This window comes from Phialemonium atrogriseum (genome assembly GCF_030411735.1).
Source record: "Phialemonium atrogriseum strain 8032-3 unplaced genomic scaffold QBC33scaffold_9, whole genome shotgun sequence".
Lineage (NCBI taxonomy): Eukaryota > Fungi > Ascomycota > Sordariomycetes > Cephalothecales > Cephalothecaceae > Phialemonium > Phialemonium atrogriseum.
In genome coordinates this window covers 11,563-36,759 of record NW_026848146.1, presented here as the reverse complement: position 1 = coordinate 36,759, position 25,197 = coordinate 11,563, and the positions used below count along the sequence as shown (strand labels likewise).

Genomic DNA, 25,197 nt, shown 5'->3' with positions numbered 1-25,197 from the left:
TACGGAGTATTCGGGAGGTGCGGCCGTCCCCTGTAAGACCATCCGCCGCGCCCGATATGTTTTACAAATATGAATAATGGAAGCCGAAAAGTTCCTAGCCACAATAACATGTATCGACGTCTATTACAAGTGGATGGATGCCGTGTTCAACTAGTTGAATGGGCGGCAGCTTGGATATTCTTTGCGCTCGAGACTGAAAACAATACCATGCTACACTAGTTATTCCTCGGCAACCCAAACAACTAACGACTCCCGACCTGAAGGCGTGGGATGCGAGGTCGCCGCTGTCGCCCTAACCTCTATTGCTATGTTACAGCCATGGCGCGGTTTCCAGGCTGAGCCCGCAGTCCAAATGGCAATCGGGCTCCATCGTCGCAATATCCCGCACGTCCATAATCAAACCCGGTCCTCATCTCTGCCTATCTACGGTGGGCGAGGCCACTGGCTTTCATCGGCTAGCCTGATAGCAGCAATGCGTTTAGCAAGACGTTCATCGGTGTCGCCGCGGTGGGAGGGGACGCCATGAGCGGCCGAGACATCGTCGGCAATGTCGGTTTCGCCAGCCGCCCACGGTCGCTTGGGGATTCTCTCACCGGTTGATTGAAGGATGGCTTGTAGGGTCTGCCATCCGGTCGTGGAGCGGAGCTGGAAGGACTCTGCCAAGTCATGTTGAGTCGCCACCCGGCAGAGGAGTGCTTCCTCGTCCTGGCAGTTGAGACTCTGTCAGTCTTGTTCTCCAACGTTTCTTGAAAGCAAAGTGAGCGGAAGCGCAACTTGCCTGTGAGAGAACCCCCATCTGGTGAAGGAAGCAGAGCAGATGGAAGTTGGCGACGTCAAGCTTGGAATCCGCCTTTTGGTGAACCTGAAGCGCCTTGGCAGCTGCCGAATGTTCCTGCGATTCGCCCATATATTCGCGGTTCTCAATCGGGAATCCAAGGTCTTTGAAGGCAGGTTTGGGCACCTCCGGGAAGCCATGTGTGAGGGTAACAAACAGGTACTCGACGGGGAATGCTGGCTTAGCGTTCTCCTGCACGTTGGCCCCGTACTCATTAATCCGCCGATAGAACACCTCGGGGATATAGCGGGTCCTACTGGCCGACCCGTCGTCTTCCTCCTCGTCACGGACCAACATCACTTCGGGTGCTGTAGACGGCTCGACAATGTCGGCACGCACCATTTCCACCGCGTCATTCGACATTTGGTAAGCGGAGATGGAGATCTCGCCCGTCTCGTTGCCAGAGATGATGCAGGTGACAAAGCTCGATCCAAATCTGCCTGTGTCGCTCCATTTTGTGGCCTTGGGATGCTGAGCCTGCAGCCGGGCTGAGAAATGGACCTCTTGAGATGCCAAGAAGTATGAGTCGGCGTGACGCTTGCAAATGACGGAGCCATCGCCGCTACCAGAGTCGAGGAGGTCAGTCCAAATGACGCCTATTTGCTCCATGTCGCACAGCTTGGCAACTTTGTTGATCTCGGCCTCATTCTCCCACGCGTTCAAGGAGATGCCGTCAACCTCGTCTACCTGGGGAGGTTCGTAGATCGCCTCCACCACGGCCTTGACGCCCAAGGGAACAACGTCATACTCCGTGTACCGTCCGTAGAGATATCCAAGACGCTGGCCCCCAGTCCGTCGCCAAGCGTCAATAAACGTGTCGACAATAGCAGGCGACGCAAACTCGACATGGTCAACCATCCGAAACGGCTGCGGCTGTAGTGTGATTGCGCTTGGCTGGCACTTTGTGCAGATCCCTTCGGGCCATTGTGGATGCCCCGCTGGACAGTCTCGCTTGACCCGGTAGTACGGCTCAACGAGTGGAGGGATGAACGAGCTGCCAAGCTCAGGTTTGTTGGTGGCAGAGTTAATCTTCCTCATGTACGAGTGGACCGACATGTACTTGATCTTCTTTTCCTCGAGGTATTTGGCGTTGAACGGGTCTAAAGGCATGCAATAATCGCACATGCCTTTGGGTCCATGCCGACACATCTTTGGGTCCATTTTCCTGGGAATTTTGCCATCGCGTTTATCTAGCCGATCGTCGAGGGGAGCCTGCCTCACAACTTCCCAGGGCTTCTTGATCTTCTCTGGTTGTTGCGAAATAGACGGCGGGTCTATCGGGCGGTCTTCGGTCGGAAGGACAGGTTTGCCATTCAGTCGGTTGGTCGATGAGACGGACTGCGACTCTGAAACATCGCCGTTAGCGAGGCCGTTCGAGGTGCTGTCTTGATGCTTGTAGGCGATAAAAATCAAGTCGCCATGGCTATTAGTAGCTGTCAGCATCTGCACATGTTTAAACCTTAGAGATTGGCGGCTCGCATGCCTGAGGCCGATCTGACTGAGCTTGAATTTTCTTATATCCTGAAGGCGCTTCGAGTCTCCACCTGACGGTGCGTTTGACAACGTGATGGTGTTGATGTCGGTAGTCGGGGGAAGCTTGGGAAAGAGCTAGAGGTGTTGTTAGAAGCGTCGGGCAAGAACGGCAGAGTTGACACATACCACACGGGCAAGATCTCCAAATGTGTCGTCCTTTTCCACGGTCAACCGGAACATGCCATCCGGCCCGCGGAGTCGGAGGAGCATTTTAGACTTCTGGTGGTAGATGGAGATATGTTTCAGAAAGAGGCCACCAGTTATGAAAGAGCAACAGTGGCGGAAGTGACAGCGCAGAAAACTATCCGTCTAAAGGTAGAAAGGGGGATAACTGTCGCAGTTGTGGTGGAATCGTAGGCCTCGGAAACCAACTTATTGGGTGATATGGAGGGGAGCTCTTGGTTGTTGAGCTACAACACTTCGTCATACAGATGTGCCTGACGAGCCCCGCGCCCCACTATTCGGAATCTCTGTCGGCCCGGTAAGGCATTCCTGCCCCATAGTGGAGTGGACCCGTAGACCTATAAACCCGACCTCCATGCAGGTTAATCCATGAGAGACAGGGGTTTTAGCGGCACCGCTCTAGCCTCAAGGAGATATAAATATCGTGCCTGGCTCTCTGTGAGTCAACTCAAAGTTGCTCGAGGCCATCCAGCCGAATCCTGCGCCTTCCGAGTGTAACCAAATTCGAGACATGATTGCCAGCAAGTAAGGAAGTGGTTCAATAATGACAGGAAATAGGCATTAGCCACTGCTCCCCCTTTGCAGTATCCCCTCCATCCAAAATCGGATAATCATTTTTCTCCATGATGAGTTCAAGCTGCTGCATCACAGCGACAGGTGGCTTGAGCCAATGTCGGCCCTTATATGAACAAATGTCTTGGTCTATCTCACTGGGACAAAATCGAGCAACTAGATGTCGAGGTATGAGTAAAGCCACTCTAATGCTGCCAGACTCAAACATCGTGGACGAGTTTCTTTGCGGGGTTGATGTTCATTATATGAAACTGGCAACATCATAGCAACGCTCTGGATTTCGGGGCGTTTCAAAGTAAGTCTTCACACTGTTCCTAATATAAAAGTCAGCATATTGGCTTTAACGATCTCCTTGCTGTCACTTCCACACTTCAGCTGTACCTGGCTGAGCACAGGGCGAGATGCTAGTCGGTCACCGCAAGCTCCTGAACATCGAATCAGGTTGTCTTCGCGACGATATCGTAAGCGAGGCTTCCGTTCCAAGCCACTTGCTGTGGCTTCTGACCAATGTCTAACCCCCCCCCCCCCCCCAACTACTCACTGTCCATTCGCCAGGTTCTCTCAGCTCGATGCCTGAAAGCGCGTCCACACATGTATAATAGGTAGTAAATGGCACCCCTTAAGGATAACCTCAATTATATATATTCTCAAAAAGAGTGATCCATCGCTAGGTGGCAGAGCGGCATTTCAAAATGGTAGGGTCACAATAGGCAGATGTCCTCGTCGAGATCGTCGCGCTTCTTGCGGCTGCTCCCGGCCTCGTTCCGGTCCCGCAGCCGAGCCTCATCGGCAGATTCTCCACCATCCGGCACATCCACTCCGCAGGCCAGGACACCCTCCGCACCTATCGCAGTCTTCGAACCCTCTCCCCAGGGTCTGAAGGTCGTCGCGGAGGGCGACGACCCTATAGTTGAGTAAGTCATCGTTCTCCTCCTTGGCTCTTCGAGCCTCCCGCGCCTTTCCAGCTGACTTCGCTCCCTCGCTCCTTCGCCCAGCATCGTCGCTGTGCATGGCCTTAATGGCCACCGCGACCAGGCTTGGACCGCAAGCAATGACGTCCACTGGCTCCGCGATCTGCTGCCGCACGATATTCCTCACGCGCGCGTCTTCTGCTGGGGCTACGACGCCAACACCCACGCCGGCTCCCGCGTCAGCTGTCAATACCTCTTCAGCCATGCGCAGACTCTCGTATCCGACCTGTGTAGGAAGCGGAAGCTAACCAACGTAGGGAATATGTTTAACTATTGGCAATTGGGGCAGTTTGGCTGATGAGGACTAGTCGACAGAGCGTCCGATTATATTTGTAGCGCACAGTTTGGGTGGCATCGTCGTCAAGAGCGTAAGTACCAAGGATCTGACCCTGAATCTTAGATCATCATCCTCACAGCTACAGGCCCTTATCCATTCCGATGCCGCGCGCCCAGGCGCGCTGGAGGAACACCATTCCATCAAAGTATCCACCTACGGAATTGTCTTCATGGGCACACCCCATCAGGGCGCCAACGGCGTCCAGCTTGGAAGGCTCCTCATGAATGTTGCCTCCTTGCTCGTGGCCACGGATGACCGGATACTGAAGCACCTTAAAAGAGACTCAGAGTGGCTTCAACAGCAGCTTAGCCAATATGCCCCAATTAGCGGAGATTTTGTCACCAAGTTTGGGTTCGAAGAGTACGAGACTCCCACCGCTTTTGGCCGCTCCATCATGGCAGGTCGCTTTTGGTAGTTTTACTGGAGCAAGCCGTAGCTAACAATGAGCCAGGTGGTGCCTCGCCAGTCCGCCGTTGTGCCGGGCCAAGCAAACGCAGAGCCGATTGCCATCCACGCGGACCATACCAACATGGTTAGATACACCTCAAAACAAGACGTCGGGTATGATACTATATCAGGACATCTCCAGATCATGGCAAGCGATGCCCCGGAGCAGATCCGGCTTCGCTGGGAGGCAAAGAGGAGGGCTAATAAGGGTAGGCGACCCTAAGACACAGAGCGGCCCTGCAGGTAGCTCTAGTAATTGACTATTATGCTTTCTCTTAGAGCGCCTCGATGGTTCCGATGCTACATTTGCCGTCGGCTTCAGTCTCGCGGCGGTCATCCACGGTCAAAATCGGCCATCGCATCCAGCTTAGGAAAATAGAAGACATGAAAGACAGCCTCGAGATCCTGTCTCACGCATCGAACCGACAAGGCTTACAGGAAGGCAAGTGATAAGACTGAGTAGAGATGAACAAGACTAATGTGGTCTATACCCTATAGACGCCGACGCAGTCAGGCTTGCGGAGAACCTAGACGGCCTCTCGCTTGCCCTTTCGTCCGCCGGCGCCTATCTCGATAATACGTCGACGACTTTCGCCGAATACCTCCAGATGTACAATGAGTCGTGGCTCCGCCTCCAGGAGTCGACTCCGGATCTCCTCTCGTACGAAGACCGGGCACTCCACTCCACATGGAACATCTCGTACGCGCAGGTCAAGCGGCAGAACACGGCGTCAGCGATGCTACTGCAACTGTGGGCCTACTTCGACAACGAGGACCTGTGGTTCGAGCTGCTACGAGAATACCACTCATACGGCCTGGAGTGGTTCAGGGAACTGACGAGCGACGCGCTCAACTTCATCCAGGCGGTGCGAGTGCTGTGCGAATACGGGCTAGTCGAGGCGGACACGTCATTGAGGGAACGCGGAACCGAGTCGCGCGGGTACGGCATGCATGCCTGTGTGCACTTGTGGACGGTCCATGTGTTGAACGTGTCGCGGGACATTGCTATGGAGCGGCTGGCGGTGGCATGCGTGGCGTTGCATAGTCCAGAGCAAACGGACAGGGGATGCTGGGCAATGCAACGGCGGCTTATGCAGCACGCCAGCCGTTGTGTTGCCACGCTGATGATGAGCAGGATGCCAACTGTTTAGGGGGACGAGTGGATTCAGTATAACCTCGGCAACCTCTATGGGAGTCAAGGCCGGCTCAGCGAGGCTGCGCTCATGGACGAGCGGGCACTCCGAGACGACGAGAAGATTCTAGGACCCGGCCATATCTTAACGCTTTACACAGTCAACAATCTCGGCATCCTCTATGAGACTCAAGGCCGACTTAGCGAGGCTGAGGCTATGCGTAGGCGCGCCCTCCGAGGGAAGGAGAAGGCGGTAGGACCAGACCATGTGTCAACGCTTGACACAGACTACAATCTCGGCAGCCTCTACAATGCCTAAGGCTAGATTAGCAAGGCTGAGGCTATGTACAAGCGGAGTCTCCGAGGCTATGAGAAGACTCGAGGCCTTGAGCAGGTTGATGGCTATATTCCAGCCCTTCATATGATGCATAATCTCGCGACTATATATCGCACCTGGACAGAGGTCCCGAAGCCAGGTCATTCATTGTATGTGCGTTATCAAGCAGGTCTCAGAGTGGTATTTGGAGTTCAGCAGAAGCGTTTACGAGGAAGTGACTGAGGAATTGGCATCACTAGGTAGACCAGGATTGACAATAAGTATATAAACAACCTCCTGTTGCTATGATTGACAAATAAACTGAGCCTAAAGTTATGGCACTCTGTCCCCTATGTATTCCTCGGTGTGCCACGGGAGGGCTCCCACCTTTTCAATGCCTCGGCTTTGGCAGGTCCTTTTGATTTTCCCTATCCTTTTCTGTATCCTAGGATCTAGTCAATTTACCAGTGAAATTGGCGCGCTTTAGGTCTTTAATATCGTGGTCGTGATATTAGGAAATATGGACCATCATCGCCTGGTTGGTAGTCAATGACGGACCGTCATTGACCGACAGGTTGCCAGTTACACTAGTGCACACTGCACAGTGGTCTGTGCTGATATCTTTCGACGGTAATTAATTTCTGGTTTAGACACACTGTCATCTTCTAGCAGCTTGGAAAGAAACACCTTGAACTTCCTACCAGCCAACAAGCTACCATCTTCCTCGCTTCTTTCCGTTCCCCTCGCTCTTTTCACCACCATTTGGGATTACTCGCAACGCAAACATGTTCGGTGTAGATTGGTGGGGCCTGGTGCTGCCCTTCTCCTATGTGGGCGTGCTGGGAGGCGCCCTCATGACATTCTCTACCATCTATCGCAAGCGGAAAGCTGGTATGCCACATGTTCCTCCTCTACCTCCCCATGGCTACTAACCTTCATTGCAGCCCAGAGCGCAAACCTAGAACCGTGGTTCGGTCCACATCTCCAGCGGAACATCTACCTTTCTCTCCTCCATATCGAGCCCGAGAATGCCTCAGAGAAGAGCCCCAAGATCCCCGACAGCATCTTGAGGGCAGCCCTATTGCGCCGCGCTGTCGAGGACATCCATCGCATCGTTCAGATCCGTGCGGCGAAGGCAGCATGCAGCACGCTTCTGCAGAGGGGGAGCGTGGGTGACGACCTATGGCAGCGGTTCAGCCGCGCGGAGAAGGAGATGGAGGAGGAGCTGAGAGACGTGGTTATGGAGGTGCGTCTTCGCGCGGCATAGCGCATCCTATCCCGACAGACAGCTTCAGGAACTGACTGTGCTTACAGGCCAATGCCCTCGCACCGAACTGGGGCCAGACCATCTTCCAGTCGGCCAACGAGATTGCGGCCAACACCGTGCTCAGGAAGCGGCTCGATGACATCCAGGCCCAGGCCGAGTCGGAGAAGGAGTGGTGGGAGAAGCGCCGCTCCACGATCCAACAAGACTTCATGAAGGAGCTTGACCAAAGTGAAAAGGGGGCATCGAGTGTTGCGAGCGAGGACGAGCCCATCCTGGTCGATGGAGATACTCCTTCGGCAACTCCTTCGGGATCTAAGAAGAAGAAGGGCAAGAAATGAGTCACGCACGTGGCTGTAGAATTGGTTTCGTTGATGCTCTGTATCATATAGTACAGAAATGGGAGTGTATGCGGCAGGAGATGCATTTACAGTTTGGCGTTCAGGGCTGCGATCTTGGAGGGGATTACCAAAGCTATGAATATATATCTCCATGGCGTTGTTCCCCGGCTTCCTGTTCAATCACTGTGAGACCCGCCATGGAATGTGGTCCCGTATCATATAGTCCACTTACAGGGTGGTGACTGCGACGGCTCAGTTCAACAGGAAAACGTCGCCTGAGCTAATCTCGTTTAGTCGACATGACTGATCGTGCCTGAAGTTTTCTCCTTCCTATTGGAACATATTTGTATCTAAAAACAAGGGGAAACGGGGAAACAAAAGGGAAGCGCCAATTCGAACAGATATCGAGACGCCCTCATCGAGCCACCTTTTCATCCGTTAGAGCTCCTTACACACCCTTCGGGAACTTGTGGAACGCATCCATGATTTTATCAATCGGCGCAGCAAGCAGGCCTGCAGCCGTTTCAAACGGTGGCCTGTCAGGGGCGCCAGGGTGACTGCGCGTGGGCACGAACATCTTGGTGCGCTCGAAACTCCTGGCCAGGTCGGAAGAGCCCTCTTCGGAGAGCGAGTTCTCCAGCCTCGGCAGCTCGTCCTCTTCCTCTTCCCTGATATGCTGTGCCAGGTTACCCATCAGGGTCTTGAGCGTCGGCCTGAAGTCCGCGTCGTCGGCCGAGAGCTTCTGGAACTCGTACAGCTGCTCCTTGACCTGGAATGGTCTCATATCAGTCCATGCAATGACCCGGGGGAGCGCGGATTCGGGGACTTATACCGTCAGGTGTTCCTGGCGATCCTTGGCCGCCGTCTCCTTGCCGTCTGGGAGATTTTTCTCCATGACTGGATATACGACAATCTCCTCACCGACGGAGTGGCGGGCCAGTTCCCAGACAAAGGCGTTCTGGTGGCGGGTCATCTCGTCGTTGTCCTTTGACCTCATGATGCGGTCGTAGTGGTCCTTAAGCTCCTCGTGGTCCTTGATGATAACATCTGAGACTCGAGACTTGTCGAGGGCAGATGTTGAGAAGGTCCGTTGCGCAAGGGTTGGAATCAATCCGGTGACCTGAGGGCGGCAAAGGAAGTTCCTTGAGAGTGTTGCGGTACGTGTGAGTAGCATGGTTTAAGAGTTTTCCAAGATGGCGCATGAGACTCGAGGTGGCATTCACGAGAATAATGAGATTGTGGTCTTTATAGCACCTCGGTGGTATACTTGATAGCCCAAGACGACCCATGGCTATAGAGGTCGACCAACTAGAGGCGCTGTATTAGAAGCCTACCATCCATTGAGACTGACAACCACCCTCATGTCCTAATGGAGTTGTCATGGCTTGTCAGTCTGACGTTGCTAGCATCAACAGCTCAAGAGGAATGGCCTCCGAGCACCATGATCAGCCTCCGGGGACAGGCTCTACGGAGCGAAATGTCCGCCATATATCCATGACAAATGATAGCAGTTGCCAAAATCAAATGTCGAGTTCATACAATGACCAGTACTGCGATATGTGGAGCGATGGAGATATACCCGGGATCTGGCAAGATGGTGGCGGTCGATCGCAATGTCATGGTGATATCATTGGTATTAGTGACGGTTCAGGGACCAGTCAACTAGTCTACAGGCACTAGACAACCACAATTGAACAAAACTGCCTCTGGACAGAACGAAGAGGGACACAATCGAAGCCAGTTCATATACCTTGAAATACACATACAGCTTGACATTTGAAGTCCCTTTACTGGATCAAACCCGCAGATCAACTTTGCACCACGCTCAACGTATACTCCCAACCGGAGAGGCAATTTCCAACAATGGACTCAGCAAAACAGAAATTCAACGAGGCGTACGACAAGACTAAGAACACAGAAAAGGATGGTAAGCCATCTCCAGAAATTGGGCAGGTAGATGAGTGGTTGAACAGTGGCACTGACTCCTGCACCCCAGCTCGTCCCCAAGCGGGCAACTTGCACCCGTCCAAAGAGTCTGGCAATGAGGTAACGCCGAACTTGGCGAGCAAGGGAAGCTCGTCGACGGATAAGAAGTCAAAGGGAGGTGGTGGCGGTGGCTTGCTGTCGAGCATGTTCTCCGGGTCGGGTGGCGACGCAGCTCGTTGAATTGGGGGGGAAAGGATCTGGGGGGTTTCCCTTTGCCAGAATCTGATAGACTGTACTGTATAGATGGAGACGTGATGTCCCGATTGCATCGAACACTCGAACAGATAATTGGACGCCGTGTCAGCATTCGAGAACTACAAGAGACCGGTCGTGCTAACTAGGTAACCAAGCATCTGCAGGACTTGGCTCTCCCCGGAGCGATTGTGACCGCTACATGTAAACAGCGACGGACTATTTTCCGAGTAGTTCCAGTCTGCCGCAGCATCAAGATTTAAGTATGCGGCTAAGATACCTGCCCAAGGCTAAGTGGTCAAATCAAGCACCCAAATCGATTCCATGGATTGTGTCTGGGTCTAGGAAAGATGGCAACATCAGAACCTTTGATTTATATTCTAGCAACCCTGTCAAACCCCATGCTTTCTACCACGGGAACGACACCCTCGAAGCGAGAGACAAAAACGAGTCAAAGACGACATGGCAACCCCCCAACGAACTCAATACCAACCCATCTTCCTCCTAAACATCTCCATCTCATCCTCACTCTCCCTCGCCCTCCTCGCCGCCTCCACAAACTCCTCCTCACTCCCATACCCCAACCTCGCCACCGCCCCTCCGCACCCCCCGGCCGCGGGGCTCTCGCACCCGCGCAGCCCGATGAACCTCCCGAACCGCCTCCTCTTGGCCCCGAGCGGCACGTCCGACCTCCACGGCACGGGGCACGGGTAGTGGCCCGACCAGGCGCACGGCGTGCGCTGGTGGTAGAAGTGCGCGAGCGCCTCGAGCTGGCCGTCCGTCAGCAGCCAGAACGCCAGCAGCGTCGCGGGAAAATCGGCGTGCACCCGCCCCGTCGTCAGCTGCACCAGGGGCGCGAGCGGGAGCGCCATCTCGCGGATCTTGGCCTCCAGGGCCGGGTTCTTGGCCGCGCGGCGGCGGGAGAGGGGGGGGGTGGGTTGCGCCTGGGGCATTCTTGCTTTTTTTGTCGGGAGTGCGGAGGGTTACTTGGTTGGTGGCGATGGAGTTTTTTCTTGTCGCTTGTCTTGAAGACTGCGTAGCACTTCTTTTTCCTTTCCCTTGTTGTTTGGGGCCGGCCAGGCAAAATAGGGGTCGGGTGGGACGTGGGTAGAGCGGGGAAGAGGTGATATTAAGAGGAGGTACGTATGCTGATGGTATAAAGTGCCACGGTTTTCAAGGACGGTTGTTTTTTCAACATGAACGAGAGGACGGGGATGGGGGCTTGTCTCAGTCGCGTTGCCGTCGCTGCCAGCAGCAAGGAGTTGTATCTAAAGTGGAACAGAACAGTTGGTCTGAGTTCGTTAATCGCAAGGTATTGAGTAGGTTGTGTCCTAGGGGAACCACTCTGGCATTATAACCTTCTCCAATCCTTTGTTCTCGAAAGCATCCTTTCAGACCCCGAGTTCGGAATATGCTCTTTGGTGGCTGATCTATCTTTGGAACCGAGTCCAAATTCTGTGCATTGATGGCTTCTTTCAGGGCCCCACGCGCCAACCTACCCCAAGAGCCGTTTGCTCATGGAACAGAGAGCGGGCTTTGCGGGCGGGATGCCATCGCGAGGGCATAATATAATGCACCCTCCCCACTGCACATAATTCCAGCTCAAAGAATCCATCTTCGACTATAGCCACTTCAACTTGGCAATGTGGTCCGCCTTTTTCCTGCTCTGCTTGACAAAGCCCATGCTCTTCAACTCCGCCAGAGCCTGGTAGAACCGGACCAGGGCAGCTCGCTCGTCGAGGCCGGACTCGCCCTCCTCCCCAACGAGGTTGTAGAAAGCAGACCACAGGTCGGAGACGTTGATGAGAGAACCGGCCTCCAGGTAAAGATGGTAGAGGATGGCTGTGGCCGGCAGACTCGCCGACGTTGTTCCGTTGGCTTTGCTGCAGCAGGAACATGCCAGGTAATCGTTCGGGCGGGACAAAGCGCGCTCGATCGTTGTCCCCGGCCGGGGGATGAAGACATCCCTGTGGGGTGATTTAGCGTCGTAGACCCAGATCTCGTTCAAGAACTGGCTATGGATGCTCTCGCATGATATCGCCCTTGTCAGGAGCTCCACTAGTTGGTCGAGTGCCTCGGTGAATGCTTTGTCTTCGGCCGTCAATTTAGCAGTGTCCTGACTGAGCTGGACCTTTTGTGCTACCACTGTGGTCCTTAGCACCTTGTTCTGAGCACCGTATTTGCTTCGAAGCGCCGTCCCGTTCTCTTTTGCCTTGTTGCTTAAAGACTCGACCTCGTCCAGTAAGCCCGTTAGTCCCGCAAGAAGCTCTTCGCCATCCCCCTCCGATGCCCACCCGGCAAGACCAAGCTCGGAACTTCCGTTCCTGACCGCATCCGAAAGCCGCCGAATGAGGGGCGTAACTTCGCCTGGCTGCAACCGCCGGATAGAGTCGAGGAAGGAAGAATCGTCTGAAGTTAGGTCGATGCCATTGGACAGAGCCGCTATGTAGAGATCCATGAAGGTACCAATAGGAATACGGCTCGCCTGCATCAGATGCAACGACTGTAGCAACCTTGTCGCATAGTCGTTTCTCTTCTGTCTTTGCTCGAGGATTGCGCCGATAAGGAAGGTGTCGTCTTGCAGCAGCGAGAGCGCATGATTCAATTGCCTCGCATCGACTGCCCCCTCGACATGAGCCCTGAAGGAGGGAAGCATCCGGACAGCCTCGAGGTGCTCGGGCTGTAGGCGTTTCCGAGAAAGCTCGTCGTCGTCGCCATCGTCGTGACGCAGCACGCTCAGGGGGTTCGCGTAGAAATGGCACATATACGCATACTTGACCGAGCTGACAAAGACCTGAATGCCGGCAACCTGTTCACGCTGCCGCTCGACGAGAGTCCCGAGTAGGTCGGGTCCCAGCCTCAGCGCGACGTCCTTGGCGGCAATGGCGGCCTTGAAGACGCTCTCCAACACCGAGTTCGCCTGGACCACATCGAACTGGCCGCCGTAGAGGTGCTGCGCCGTCGACTTCAGCAGCCGGGCCTGGAACAGCTGCACAGACGTGGCGATCCCGAAGAGGAGCGTAAACTGGATTCGGTCACGCCATGATCTGAAGCGGACAAGCGGGCGAGGTTAGACTGCGCGGTCGATGCCTGCTGCCCAGCAAAAGGGGAGGAGACTTGCCTGAAAAGCAGAATTAGGTCTGAGAGGAGAGCACCGTCGAAAGCCTCGGTGTCTTGAAAAGCTACAATGACCCGACGGGACTCGGAAGGCTTGACGAAGGCATGTAGCGCCTCTAGATCGTAGCCTAAATACTTCCGCCCCTGGAGCATCCAGTGTCAGGGGGGAGGGTTCGATCCTAGGACGGGGTTGTGCAGGCTTACATCTTGACCGACAGAAACCTCGAGGTCTTCTTCGTCACCACCAACCGTCGACGTTGCCACTCTGATGATCTTCTTCAAAGTGGTCTTGAGATTGGGCGCCTCTGCGGATCGAAGGCAGACGATCTTGGCTGGACTCGAGTCACGAAGGCTCTCGGCTAGTTGCTCAAAAAGGAGCTGCTGTGAGGCAAGATTTGGCCCAGTAATGATGAACGCGGAAGGTATCTTCTCACTGTCGATTTCTGTTAGATCGATAAGCGCTGGAGGGGGCAGGCTGGGTCGCACTTCTCGTCTGGCGCACCGCGTATGAAAGCGCCAACCTCGTCCAGTGTGTTTCTGTTCGCTTCGCGCAGCACATGCTATGCAGAGTTAATACTAGAACCGGGGCCCCCTTTTCACCTAGGATAGCCGAAACCCACGTGAATACGGGTCTCGATGCTAGACCAAGCCTTCTCAAAGAGCTGCTCTCGGACGGTAACACACTCTGTACTCTCAACTCCATTAAAGAGAGGTACGAAGGAGGCGGCCGATTTCCTTGGTACTATGTCCGGTTTGCCTGTCCCTTTCCTGGACGTCTTTCGCCTTTTCGATGGGCGGGCGACTTGATCAGGCTCATCATGAGGACTGAAGACGAAGGCAGGCTACACGGAAAACTTCAGCTCTCTTTTGCTACGCCGGAACTGGCAAAATCGAACTGACATACCTGATGATCATAGTCATTCTGCAATTCCGGATTATCTTCCTGGTCAGCCATGATGGAATCTGTTTTTCATACAACCCAGTGGGCATCTATCCATACTATTAAGACAGGCGCGACTTTCAATGGGTGTCGCGTCTGTGGCTGACAGTTACGCGCACGAGCCACCTATATCGTTGTCTGTGCTTTCCCAAGTACCTACCTAAGCTTCCCCCAGCTCGCTTACAATATTGCACATCGAACATCCCAGCTGGAGGAATGAAGAGAGAACGACGCTGGAGAGGTAGAGAGAGTTGCTCTTATTATATTCATCTGCCGTAAGTTTTATTCGTTATTTCAAAGAGCACTTTTTGTAATAGGATGCGGTTGTGCCTTCGATCTACGCCCCCCCATTCCAGAATCAAGAGCACTGGAAATTCATCATCCTATGACTTGGGACCAAGGTTATGCTCTGCGGATACCGTGGCAATATTCCGTCTTCCTAGCTGGCCTCCTGCCGTGTATTTCTCCCACCTGACCTGCAATATCTGGCCTATCCGCGCGGACCTCCGCCTCACCAAGATCCCAACCACCGAGCAAAGAGATCAAATCCACCCCGTTATTTCCCCCAAAACACCTGGGACGGACCTGTGTAAAGGATCGCAGGAGGGAAAGCAAGGAAAAGAAAGCAGATAGTTGTACAAGAAACCGGGGGGACTTCCTCCGTTGATCGATATGGCCCCGATATGGCAACTGGGGTTGTTGCATATGACATGCGTGGCACTCGGGTCTTTGGTGGCCATGGGGAAGATCGTGGGACGCAGATTAGGTAGAGGCTTCGACGGCTTCGGGAGCCTTTGTCTAGTGGGTTAGGTATCAGCTGTTAGCTTCTAGGTCTGCTTCTGTGCGGCAAGGGTTGACAGAAAAAGGCCATGTTTACCCCTTCTGCCGACGACTCTTCAGGCTTGGGTGGCTCAGCGCTGGCTGCGCTCTGCTCTTTGACGCCGTTGGTCTCGGCCTTGGCCTCGGGCTCTCCCTTGGCATCGGATGCCTTGGCAGCTGTTCCGTTGACTGCCTTGGCAGGCTCTGTTGCTCCCGCAGTCGCAGGGGCAGAAGCGGCTGGTTCATCGACTGCGAGGATCTCGTTCCACTTCTCAAGCAGGGCTTGGGAGCGCGGCTTGAACCGGAACTCCTCCTCCTTTGGAATGGTGTCCAGCTTCAGAATAGCCTTGAGGACCTTGTTGATCTTGGTCTCCCGGATGATGCTGGCCTCAAGATCTGGGACGGATTCCAACTTGGATAGGAAATCCGACATGGCCCCCATTTCGTCCTCCTTGGGCTCCTGATCGCGGGTAAGGAGGCCCCTCTGGAGCTTGTGTCGGAGGAAGAGAGCCTCTTTCTGTCGGGATAGATTTAGCCGGTGCTTGCATATTCCATCATGTTCCTTTCAGATCCTTACCTTGCGGCGCTGGTACCGCTCCTCTGGGGAGAATTCAGGTTCCTTAGAAGCCATGTCTTCGTCCTGTGGGCTCTTCTCTTCAACCTCGCTGACACTCTTCCTGGATTTGGGCTTAGGAGTCTTGGACTGGCTTTGAGCCTTTGATGACTTGAGAGCTGAACCTGGACTGTTGGCGGTTTTTGGCGTTGAGTTCAGGGTCAGCTTGATTTTAGGCTTTTTCACAGAGTCCGAACGCTGCGGGGTCTAATGGACAGAAAGTGTCAGTCATGGGTGTAGGTTTGTATGGAAGGGGAGCTGCATAAGAGCAGGAGCGCTTACCTCAGCACTTCCCTCTGCCTTGCGCTTCTTGCTCTTCTTCTGCTTGCCCTCGTCCTCCTCGGCATCATCATCGGCCATGTCGACGTCTTCATCTTCCCCAGCCTCGGCCTTAGCTTTCTTGCTCTTCTTGGCAGGAGTGGCTTGAGCCTTTGGCTCCTTGGCTTTCTGCTGTTGAAGAAGGTCTTTCTGGTACTTGTCAAGGACGTCTTTGTAGTAATCTAGGGAGTGGCTCTCCGAGGCCAATTTATGAGCAGCTTGGAGGTCCTTGCGCATCTTGTCCATCTTGACCTCCATGACAGTCTCGGGATCAAGGTCATTGAGGTCGCTATTGGGCACCCATCCGCTGTAAGAAATAAGGGGTTAGTTCAGAGACCTGCTTCAGGAATAGTACAATTGAGGCGTAGGAGGGTTGTAGACGGACGATATGCACAGCTCTAGGTACCTATCTAGGGCAACAGGCGACAGTGATAGGGAAAAGTGACTTACAACTCGTTGGTGTGCAGATACATGACTGGGTAAGTCCGATCGTGCACTCTCTTGCCACCGTCAGCGTAATCCTCTCGATATGTGCCATCGACCCGGACAGCAGTGACTGGGCGCGACTTGATGAGTGCCTGAGGAAGCATGTCTTCATCGCAAATGATTGCCGGCCACTGGGGGAAGCCCTTCAGCTTCACAAAGAAGTGGTCACCAGGCTTGGCGTCGAGATGCAGGATCTTGGCCTTGGAGGCCTTCCTGTTAAGCTTCTTGCCCTTGGTATCTGAACTGGCAGCAGACTTGCGTCGCCCCTTGCTCTTATCAGATGGAGTGACAGAGTTGTCAACCATTGGGCTAGGATTGGTCTCATCATGCTGCGCCGACTCTGGCTTCTCAGCCTCTCCAGTGGCTGGGGCTGGCTCGGAAGCGTCCTTCATCTCGACGTCGGGGGATTCTGCTGGTTTCTCGGCTGTTTCCTTCGCAGCAGCTGTGAAGGGAATAGTGGTTAGCTTGGGTACTTCGAATCGCCGTGAGGGGAAAGGTGAAAGGTGGGTGAGTGCAAAGCTACCTTCGTCGGCCTTCTCCTGGGCAGGCGCAGTCAAGTTCGCCGTGTCGTTCCCTTTAGGGTCAGACTCAGACGCAAGTGCCGATTCCTTCTTAGGAGGCTCAGTTGAAGTCATGGTGTGAGGGGCTTTATCTGACGGCGTTGCAGGTGGTGGAGTTTGTGTGGCCGACGCGCCGGTGTTCTCATCAGACATGTCGAAAAAAAAGTGGCGACGTGATGTCAGGACCGTGCCTCGTGCCTCGCGCCGGAATCAAAATATCCAAGGTCAAGGTTGGGGAATAGCGCGTATGATCGCGTGTGGATAAGCAAGCTAGCAGTAGTCGCGTGGCCCCCCAGGAAGTCGCGATGAAGGTCAACGGCTGCGCAATTGGTAAGGATGCGCACAATACTGGGTGGTTGTGTACGAGTGCGGATGAGAGAGACAAATCGCTGCGGCGGGTGAAATAAATTTGGGGCCATATTGGAGAACCCAGCCACGTGATATTTCAAGCGGGCTGCAGGAGGTGGAGGCGACCAGGAGGGTAAACACAACTGGCACCAAACTGGCAACAAGCTGCTCCGTGCTTGATAGTCCCATGGTCCAATTGCAAGAGTCTGTCCATTGTGGAAAAGTTTCAAGATACAGAAAACACCCCTATTTCCACAGTCCCAACAACAACCACCTACCTATCCTAAGCCCCTTTTTTATCTCGGCCATAGAACCACATCCTGCGCACCACCGTCATCGCCGTCTCTCCCCCACATACTGCCTGACCTCCAGTTTCTGGATTGCCGTCAAGGCAGCAGCTTCACCCCTCCCTATGGATAGCCCTGGCCCTAACCCATCGAGTATTCGCAAAGACACCACTCCTTCAGAGCTAGGCTGAACCATGTAGGACCGCCTAGTGGGAACTTTGGGACCAACAGAGCTTCACCAACCGGCTATATCGCGCCATATTAATCCTCCTATAGGTACAATACACAGCCGCCCCACTTCCCCAGCCCCCAAGGGTTTAGCGGAAAAGAAGGCCGGCCACATCTCACACTCTTTACTCGTCATCCTCTTCTTCGTCCTCGTCGTCGACTTCCATGCCTTCTCCAACAGTGACAGAGAAACTCGGTTCTTGGTCCACTCCGACGTAGCTGTCGCTCATCAGGAACAGCTTTAGATCATGCTGTCCTGGTGTCGGGACGGTAAACTCCAGTTTGGATTTGAGACTGCGACCGATGGTAACCCGCTTGATTGCGAGCAAGGTCTTGGTGCTCTCGTCCCCAACCACCAGCCACCAGTTCTCCAACTTCTTGACGGGATAGAATGGAGCGTGGACCGTGGGGTCGAACTCCTCGTCCTCGTCGACCTCCCGCTCGATCGTGATGTTCAGGTAGGAAGGCTCTCCTGCTCGGAGGTTCTCCTCGTCCTCGACCTGGAACTCCAGCGAAACATCGGGGTACTTTGAGTTGGTGAAGTTGGCCGCCTCGGCAAGTTGCTTCTGTGACAGACCAAGGCGATTGACCAGCTCGCCGTACTTCGGATTCTCTTCTGGGTTCATCTTGTCCATAAAGTCGAAGATATCCTTGATGCGGAACTCGTTGGCTACCTTGACCACCTCGGGCGTGAAGTGGGGAATCTGCTTCAATGGGCTGTCCCGGTCCCACATGGCCTGGACAACCATTTGGGACATCTCCATGGCGTTCATCGCGTTCAGGTGTCCGTCCGAGGAGAGGATGTCGACGCATGAGCTAAGGAGACTCAGTATCCTCGAGACAATCACCTCCTGGTCCTTTGCAAGGTCGATGGGCAGCTGCATCCTCGAGAAGTGCGCCTGGAGGAGAACAAATGCCTTGAAATGTGGCGAGTCGTAGACCGGCTGGGCCATCTTGACTGGCACACGGTCGTAGATACGTCGCAGGATGCTTTCTTCGTGCCGCCTGATCTGGATAGACTCGAATTCGGTCGCCGACGTGACAATCTCCAGGATGCCCTTCAGCTTGGTGCGGGCACTCAGGGACAGCAGGAAGGTCTGCATCGTGATGTACGAGATGTTGTAGTAGGCCGCAATCATGGCAGCGTTCTGGGGAGCAACGGAGCCGTCTTCGTCATCGAAGTCGATGATCTTGGACTCGGTGAGGTCCTTCAGGGTCGCCTCCACAAGATCCGACAGGTATCTGCTCAAGCCGTCGTGAGTCGGGTCTGTCAGGCTGTAGTAGCTGGGATTGGCAAGCAGGCGGCGGTAGAAGTAAGTAAACGTCGTCCAGTTGATCGCGTCGTCGCCGGACTCGATCATCTTTGTGCTGATCTCGGTCACGAAGGCATCGTGGAGGAAGTTGTGGAGATGCGACTCGACGGGCAGAGCCTCGTTCAAGAACTTCTTGTAATACTCCCGCTTCACGGCAGGGAGCATCAGGACACCTCGGCCTCTGCCCTCCTCGGACGGCTGGAGCGCCTTACCGAACATTTGCAAGATTTCGCTCAGGGGAAAGTCGACGTAGCGATGTTCTCGTCCCTCGAAGTACTGGGTGCCCATGACTATAACAAGGTGTGCCTTGCAGTCAAGCTCCCAGCACGTGTCGCGAGAGGCGACCAGGACTTGAATAGCACCCTGGTCGTAAAGATGTTTGACGATACGCTTGTCGCTCTGGGTGAGAGCCTCGTGATAGTACCCGATACCGTGCGAAAGGGCCTCGGCCAGCGCTTCTTCCTGTACTCGGTCCAAGAGCTTCTGGATCTGCTCGACCTCCACATGGAGGAAGCGGTCTTCATCATCATCCGCCACACAGGCGGTCAGCAGGTCCCGGGCCGTGGCCCTCGTTTGTTTCCTGCTTGGCACGAAGACCAGAGCGGGCTTGTCCGGGGACAGCTGGGTCACGGCCAGGTATGTCGGCTTCGCCATGGCCAGCATCAGAGACGGGAAGTGCGGGATGGTGTACGACTGGATATGGAGCTCGAGGGGCACAGATCGGACATGCGGGCTGAAGTTATAGATGTCATGCTTCCGGGCATCGATCCACTCCCCAACATCTCGAGCATTGGCCAGAGAGACGGACAGGCCGAGGATTCTCATCGGCAGCTCCGTCTGTGTCCGGATGTAGTGCATGCGCGACACGATGATCTCATAGACATAGCCCATCTGGCCACCCAGCATGTGGAGCTCATCGGCGATGAAGAGCTCGATCGTCTGGACGTTCTTCCGCCTCTTCCACTGCCGGGAAAGCACGTCCCACTGTACGGGTGTGGCGAGAATAAGATCGCCCTGTTCGAGGAGCTTCAGGTCCGTTGCCGTCTCCCCCGTCAGCTTCACAATATCCTTCCCGCCTCTGAGGCCCGAAAGCCGCTTTTGCCAATCCTGGAAACGCAGATCCACGAGCTCTTGGAAGGGCGCAACGTAAACGGCGCGTCCGGAATCTTGCTTCGCCCAATGGCGCAACAAGGCAAATTCGGCGCAAATCGTCTTGCCACTCCCGGTCGCCGCCCCGATGAGGACGTTGTTGTCCGTGGTATACAGCGAGTTGAACGTCTGTGTCTGCACCTTGTTGAAGTGCTCCCAGTCAGGATAGAGGGCCGCGTAGTCCTTGGCCTTGAGGGCGGAAACCGGCAGGGGCTGGAGATTGAGGAGCTCGGTGTGAGGAGGGAATTTCTCGGGAAGAATGAGCTTCTGGAACGACACAGCGAGCCGGGTCTCCGAGTGCATCCACCTGTCGGAAACAACCGAGATGAAATAATTAGGCGGCATCGGCTCCGTGATGGGGACGGTGAACTCGACGACGTGCTCGTTTGACTCGGACTCGGCGTAGTCCTTGCGGAGGAGGAACTGGTCATGGAACAGGATGTCCTCCCCGTCACAGTCCTCGACGATGATCCAGAAGCTCTCGGCAAGGCCATGGACGTCGTCATCCCACTCGAAGTTTGGCGCAATCGTAAGCTCAACGCGGAGCATCGATCTCGTCATTGGCTGGACCTGGGCATTGATCTCGACTCTGGGGAACTTGGCCACAAGCCCACAAACAGTCTTGCCGGCTCTCGGCATGCCCAGCAGTTCTCCCATGCGGGGAGGGTCCAGGTCGAAGTAGCTGCTGAAGGGGACGTCGATCCGCTCTGCCTTTTGGATGATTTCGCGAGGACAGGCCTGGAACTGCCGCAGGGGCGACATGGTCGGCCACATTCGCTTCTCTGCCATCTTACAGAGATCCAGTGCCGTCTTGGCCACCGACGCCCAGCCCTTCTTGAGAGTGATCTCAAAGATTGCTCGTAAGATGCGGCCCGCCGATTGGGTGACATAGACCATGTCAGCCATGAGGGCCAGTCCGTCAAGCTTGAGGCGTGAAATGTAGGCTTGAAGAAGCACGTTGATCTTGGCATGAGGCTCGTCAAGGCTCTCCTTGACTGGGATGGGGACTCTGCCCAGCAACTTGGCAAGTTCCAGCTTCTCCTCCTGACGGACGGGGATGTACTTGAACTCGCCGCTCTGAGCGAAGACTCGGAACAGCTCGATGGTAGTGATGGATGGCTGGATGAGCGTGTTGTAGGTATCCATGGACCCGTACGTGATGTAATAATGCGAGGCGATGCGGCCGAGTTCCGTGGACTGGAGCTTGCCAGTCTTCTCATCGTACTTGACAAGGTTGGACTTCCTGAGGACAGTGGCCGCCGAATGTATCAGGTCGACACGCTTCTGCTCGAGCGCGCCGTCCTCCTCATATTCCGCGCCGACGCTGTAGAGCCCAGGTGAACGAAGCATCCGCACAAAGAGATAGGTATAGCCCAACCACTCGACACCCTCGTCTCGGTTCCTGACGTTGCCTAGAACGATTTCGGCGTTGAGGTTGTCGACGAGTTTGCTGACCAGCTGACTCTCGATTGGCAATTGCTGGTTGAGCAGAGAAAGGTAGTACTGCATCTCTCCCTGACTAGTGATTATGATACCTTCGCCGTACACGTCGAACTGAGGCCGGCCGGCACGCCCCAGCATCTGCAGGACATCTTGTGGGCTGAGTTCGACCCAGCTTCCCTTCTCTGGAGAGTATACTTGGGTGCCCTTGATGATGACAGTGTGAGCTGGAAGGTTGACACCCCAAGCTAGCGTAGCCGTGCAGACAAGAACTTGGATGTGGCCGTTGGCAAACAGATCCTCGACATCGGTTCGATCGGCGCGGCTCATGCCAGCGTGGTGGATACCAAATCCATACGGCAAGATATCCTTCAGGTCGCGATCCGTGGCCTGATTCGCAGCCTCGCTCAAGACCTCGCGGGTGCCGGCATCGTGCTTCAGGATCTGATTGATAGTGTCCAGCTCCAGAGCCTTGTCTCGGATGTACTTTGCCGTCTTCGCCGTCTCTTTCCGAGAGTGGACGAAGATCAGCATCTGATTTCGGTGGGTCCCAACATGCTCAATGACCTTGCTGTAGGTAATGTCGTTCATAGTCTTGAGCTGCTTGATGGCCTTCCTCTCCGTCACGCCGATAAACTCTTGGCGCAACGGACAGGGACGAAACGAGCCGTCGAAATGGAACATGCCCGTCTTTGGGTCGACCCGAAGGAAACTTGCGACATCCCGATAGTTGGGCAGGGTCGCAGACAGGCCGACAATCCGCACCGGCTCTCCGGTCTGCTCAGTTTTCCGGATAGTCCTGCTAACGACACTCTCGAGGACGGGGCCACGCTCATCGTGCAGAAGGTGGATCTCGTCGATGATGATAAGCCGGACAAGGTTGGTATAGGACATGTCCGTCGCTTTTCTGGTAATGACATCCCATTTCTCTGGCGTGGTCACGATAACCTGTGTTTCTGCGATCTGTTGTTTTGTGAGTTGCCTGTCGCCAGTCAACTCGGAGACTTTCACGCCGTAAGACTCCAGTCTCTTTCCGAAGTTTCCGACCTGCTCCTGGACAAGGGCCTTCAGAGGCGCGATGTAGACGATCTTGAACGCGTCCAGATCGATTTCGCCAGTCTGAGGGTCGCGGTTCTTCCCTATTTCCCGTAGAATGGAAAGCATGGCCACGTTTGTCTTACCACTACCGGTAGGAGCGCAGATGAGCAGGTTTCCGTCGTCCTGGAATGCTGCGGGATAGCATTTAGACTGGATCTTGTTGAGAGTCTTGACAGTACTGAACGGCACTCGGGACCACTCAGGCATGTCGGTGACAGGAACGTTCAAATCGCTGGGATCATTACGCTTCTTCGGGGGTGGCACATGGATCTCCTCATAGCCCTTGAATGTCCGCTTAGTGGTGCCCTCTGGCAATCTGACCTTGGGGTTGGTCATAAGATGATTGCCCTGGTCGAAGACTAGGTTCTCCAGGTTGATCAACTTGCGCGGCGCAAGTCCACCCACGAGTTGCCCTTCTGCACGCTCCTCCTTTGGAGCGGTTCCGTCGGCGAAGGGCGCCGAATCGATGTCCATCTTGATTTCCATCTTGGACTTCCTCTGGTCATCCGCGGTCTTGCCGTGCAACTCGTTCAGAATCCAGCGCAGACCACCCGACACCATTTCTTTTTCGACAGACTCCCGCTCCGAGTCGCCCTCGGCGCGAGCCAACCGTGTAAGCCACACGACCTTCTCCCGGTTCTCGATGAGTTTCTGCACAACTTCATGGTGATCGTAGTCAAACAGCTCCATGAGGTCGTTCTCAATCTCTCGGAGCTGCTTTGCTTCGCCACCAGACTCATCGGGCTCCCCTGAGAGGATACGCAATGCCGCCAAGGTCTTGTCGTGCTGCGTATGGGCGTCGGGGTAGAGTTTGCCGATCTGGCGCTGGAGCCAGTAGGCGTCGATATCTCTGGCGGGAATATAATTCTTCCCCTTGTGTTCGCCTTGCCGACCTTTGTCCGACGGGCCAGAGTCTATGACCATTTCTTCGCCATCTGCGAGGCCGACTTCTTCCTCGACGCGATCCATGTCTGCGTCGCCGCCCGCCGCACGCTCGTCGAGGTCGGGCTGATCTTCCTCGTCCCCTTCCTCGTCCTCGTCTTCCGAAGATTCTTCTCGGACCTCGTCGACCATGCCATCGTCATCCTCCTCGTTGTCAAAGTCGACGGCTACACCTTGGCGTTCGTCGATTTCTTCGTCCCCGGCCTGGTTGACATCCTGCATGCCTTCATCTTCATCTTGCGCATCGTAATCCGTGATTTTCTTGCCCAAGTTTACGAGCTCGTTGAACTGCTTCGAACTCATCGTAGCGCCTAGTATGTCATCAATCTCCTTCTTCTTGTCGAAATCCTTCAGGTCATCATCCTTGAGGTACTCGAGGGTAGCGTCGGCAGCACTGCGGACAACCTCATGCGGAACGTCGCCCAGGTTCTCTGCGACAATGGTGAGGATAAGGTTGAACGAGTCTCGTGTTGGTTGTGTGCGTGGTCGATATCGAAGACCCTCGATCAGCGCTTCGGCGCCAGACAGAATGCCACCGGCCCTCGACATGCTCGCATCGGGTTTCCCCTTCCGCCGCTCTCGCTGCAGAACGTCTTCGCCCTCCCCGAGGCTACCTCGCTCGACGTCCGGCATGGCACCGGCCTTCTTCTGCTTCGGCGCAGCATCCCGCGCAACTCGCGCTCCCATGTCCCTGATAGACAGGCGGCCTGCCAGTGACTCCGGGTCTCCAGTCGCCTCATCAGTTCGTCTTGAGACAAACCGACGATCCGCCTGGAGAACCAGGTTGGACATGGCCGAGTACTTGTACTGGGAGACATCTCGATGATGGTCCGCCATTTTGGTGGTTGTGATGTGAAACCTCGGAACGACTGTTGAGGTTGCCTAAATGACTGGAGGCACTGCAGCTGCCACGCGTGGCGAGTCCTATCGCCGAGAGGACGCTGTCTTACTCCCTGCCCCAGACCGTAATCTCTCTGATGACTCTAAGTTGGCCCGAAGCAGTCATTGGGTCGTTACGCGTGTGTTCTGTGAGGAGCTCGCTCCTTCTTTTGTTTTGCCTTGTTGCTTTTAAAGATCGAAAGGCAAAGTACGGAATTATCCCAGCCAAATTTCTGTCACTGTGGATTTCTGATTCCCCCCGGCCCTCCAATCAGGCATTGGCTCCTGGAGACTAATTCTTGAGATATGACTCACCGCCTTCACACGGGCTACCTAGTTCTGCCAGCATTAAAGGGCGGTGAGCTCCGTCGCGATGTTGACTATTTCTGATTTCTGCGATTATTGTTTCATTCCTATACTGAACCGCTTTTTACGAATTGATGCAAAATTGTCTAGATGTGTAGATGTTGTAATTTTGCCCTTTGCTACCTACAATCCTTGGTTAGATAGCAGGGACGGATAATGGTGCGTCCCTAGGGCCAGCACTTAC

The 25,197-nt window shown here is 54.8% G+C and overlaps 8 protein-coding genes across 8 annotated transcripts; 3 read left to right on the top strand and 5 right to left on the bottom strand.

The window, feature by feature from the left end:
* Window positions 1-456: 456 nt before the first annotated feature.
* On the bottom strand, window positions 457-2,759 carry QBC33DRAFT_469640 (putative npl4 family protein; the record flags this gene model as incomplete). Its single annotated transcript, XM_060425174.1, has 3 exons — window positions 2,495-2,759; window positions 791-2,443; window positions 457-720 (listed from the first exon to the last, which is right to left on the bottom strand). Coding segments are annotated over exons 1-3 (2,001 nt in total), but the record flags the coding sequence as incomplete, so codon positions are not given.
* Window positions 2,760-3,585: 826 nt separating this feature from the next.
* Window positions 3,586-5,369, top strand: QBC33DRAFT_370839 (uncharacterized protein). The gene is made up of 6 exons (XM_060423986.1): window positions 3,586-4,038; window positions 4,120-4,348; window positions 4,404-4,463; window positions 4,518-4,829; window positions 4,884-5,088; window positions 5,159-5,369. The coding sequence occupies exons 1-6, from the start codon at window positions 3,839-3,841 to the stop codon at window positions 5,248-5,250; spliced, it is 1,098 nt and encodes a 365-aa protein (XP_060284524.1). The 5' UTR covers window positions 3,586-3,838; the 3' UTR covers window positions 5,251-5,369.
* Window positions 5,370-5,406: 37 nt separating this feature from the next.
* QBC33DRAFT_449260 (uncharacterized protein) lies at window positions 5,407-6,330 on the top strand (the record flags this gene model as incomplete). The annotated part of the gene is given in 2 exon segments (XM_060424510.1): window positions 5,407-6,024; window positions 6,040-6,330. Coding segments are annotated over 2 exon segments (909 nt in total), but the record flags the coding sequence as incomplete, so codon positions are not given.
* Window positions 6,331-7,112: 782 nt separating this feature from the next.
* Window positions 7,113-7,932, top strand: QBC33DRAFT_449582 (putative translocation protein sec66 protein; the record flags this gene model as incomplete). The annotated part of the gene is made up of 3 exons (XM_060424522.1): window positions 7,113-7,218; window positions 7,272-7,573; window positions 7,642-7,932. 3 exons carry the CDS (start codon window positions 7,113-7,115, stop codon window positions 7,930-7,932), a joined length of 699 nt encoding a protein of 232 aa, XP_060284522.1.
* A 98-nt stretch (window positions 7,933-8,030) lies between these two features.
* On the bottom strand, window positions 8,031-9,464 carry QBC33DRAFT_534507 (hemerythrin HHE cation binding domain-containing protein). The gene is made up of 3 exons (XM_060427545.1): window positions 8,765-9,464; window positions 8,165-8,701; window positions 8,031-8,104 (listed from the first exon to the last, which is right to left on the bottom strand). Exons 1-2 carry the CDS (start codon window positions 9,104-9,106, stop codon window positions 8,381-8,383), a joined length of 663 nt encoding a protein of 220 aa, XP_060284521.1. The 5' UTR covers window positions 9,107-9,464; the 3' UTR covers window positions 8,031-8,104; window positions 8,165-8,380.
* A 929-nt stretch (window positions 9,465-10,393) lies between these two features.
* QBC33DRAFT_534501 (uncharacterized protein) lies at window positions 10,394-11,003 on the bottom strand. Its single transcript, XM_060427544.1, has one exon. The coding sequence runs from the start codon at window positions 10,980-10,982 to the stop codon at window positions 10,593-10,595; it is 390 nt and encodes a 129-aa protein (XP_060284520.1). The 5' UTR covers window positions 10,983-11,003; the 3' UTR covers window positions 10,394-10,592.
* Window positions 11,004-11,731: 728 nt separating this feature from the next.
* On the bottom strand, window positions 11,732-17,116 carry QBC33DRAFT_577384 (origin recognition complex subunit 3; the record flags this gene model as incomplete). Its single annotated transcript, XM_060430978.1, has 9 exons — window positions 11,732-13,157; window positions 13,232-13,371; window positions 13,432-13,660; window positions 13,714-13,787; window positions 13,848-14,069; window positions 15,045-15,503; window positions 15,564-15,806; window positions 15,882-16,224; window positions 16,368-17,116. The coding sequence occupies 9 exons, from the start codon at window positions 17,114-17,116 to the stop codon at window positions 11,732-11,734; spliced, it is 3,885 nt and encodes a 1,294-aa protein (XP_060284519.1).
* A 754-nt stretch (window positions 17,117-17,870) lies between these two features.
* Window positions 17,871-24,852, bottom strand: QBC33DRAFT_370679 (Sec63-domain-containing protein). Its single transcript, XM_060423985.1, has one exon. The coding sequence runs from the start codon at window positions 24,603-24,605 to the stop codon at window positions 17,952-17,954; it is 6,654 nt and encodes a 2,217-aa protein (XP_060284518.1). The 5' UTR covers window positions 24,606-24,852; the 3' UTR covers window positions 17,871-17,951.
* Between the last annotated feature and the right edge of the window lie 345 nt (window positions 24,853-25,197).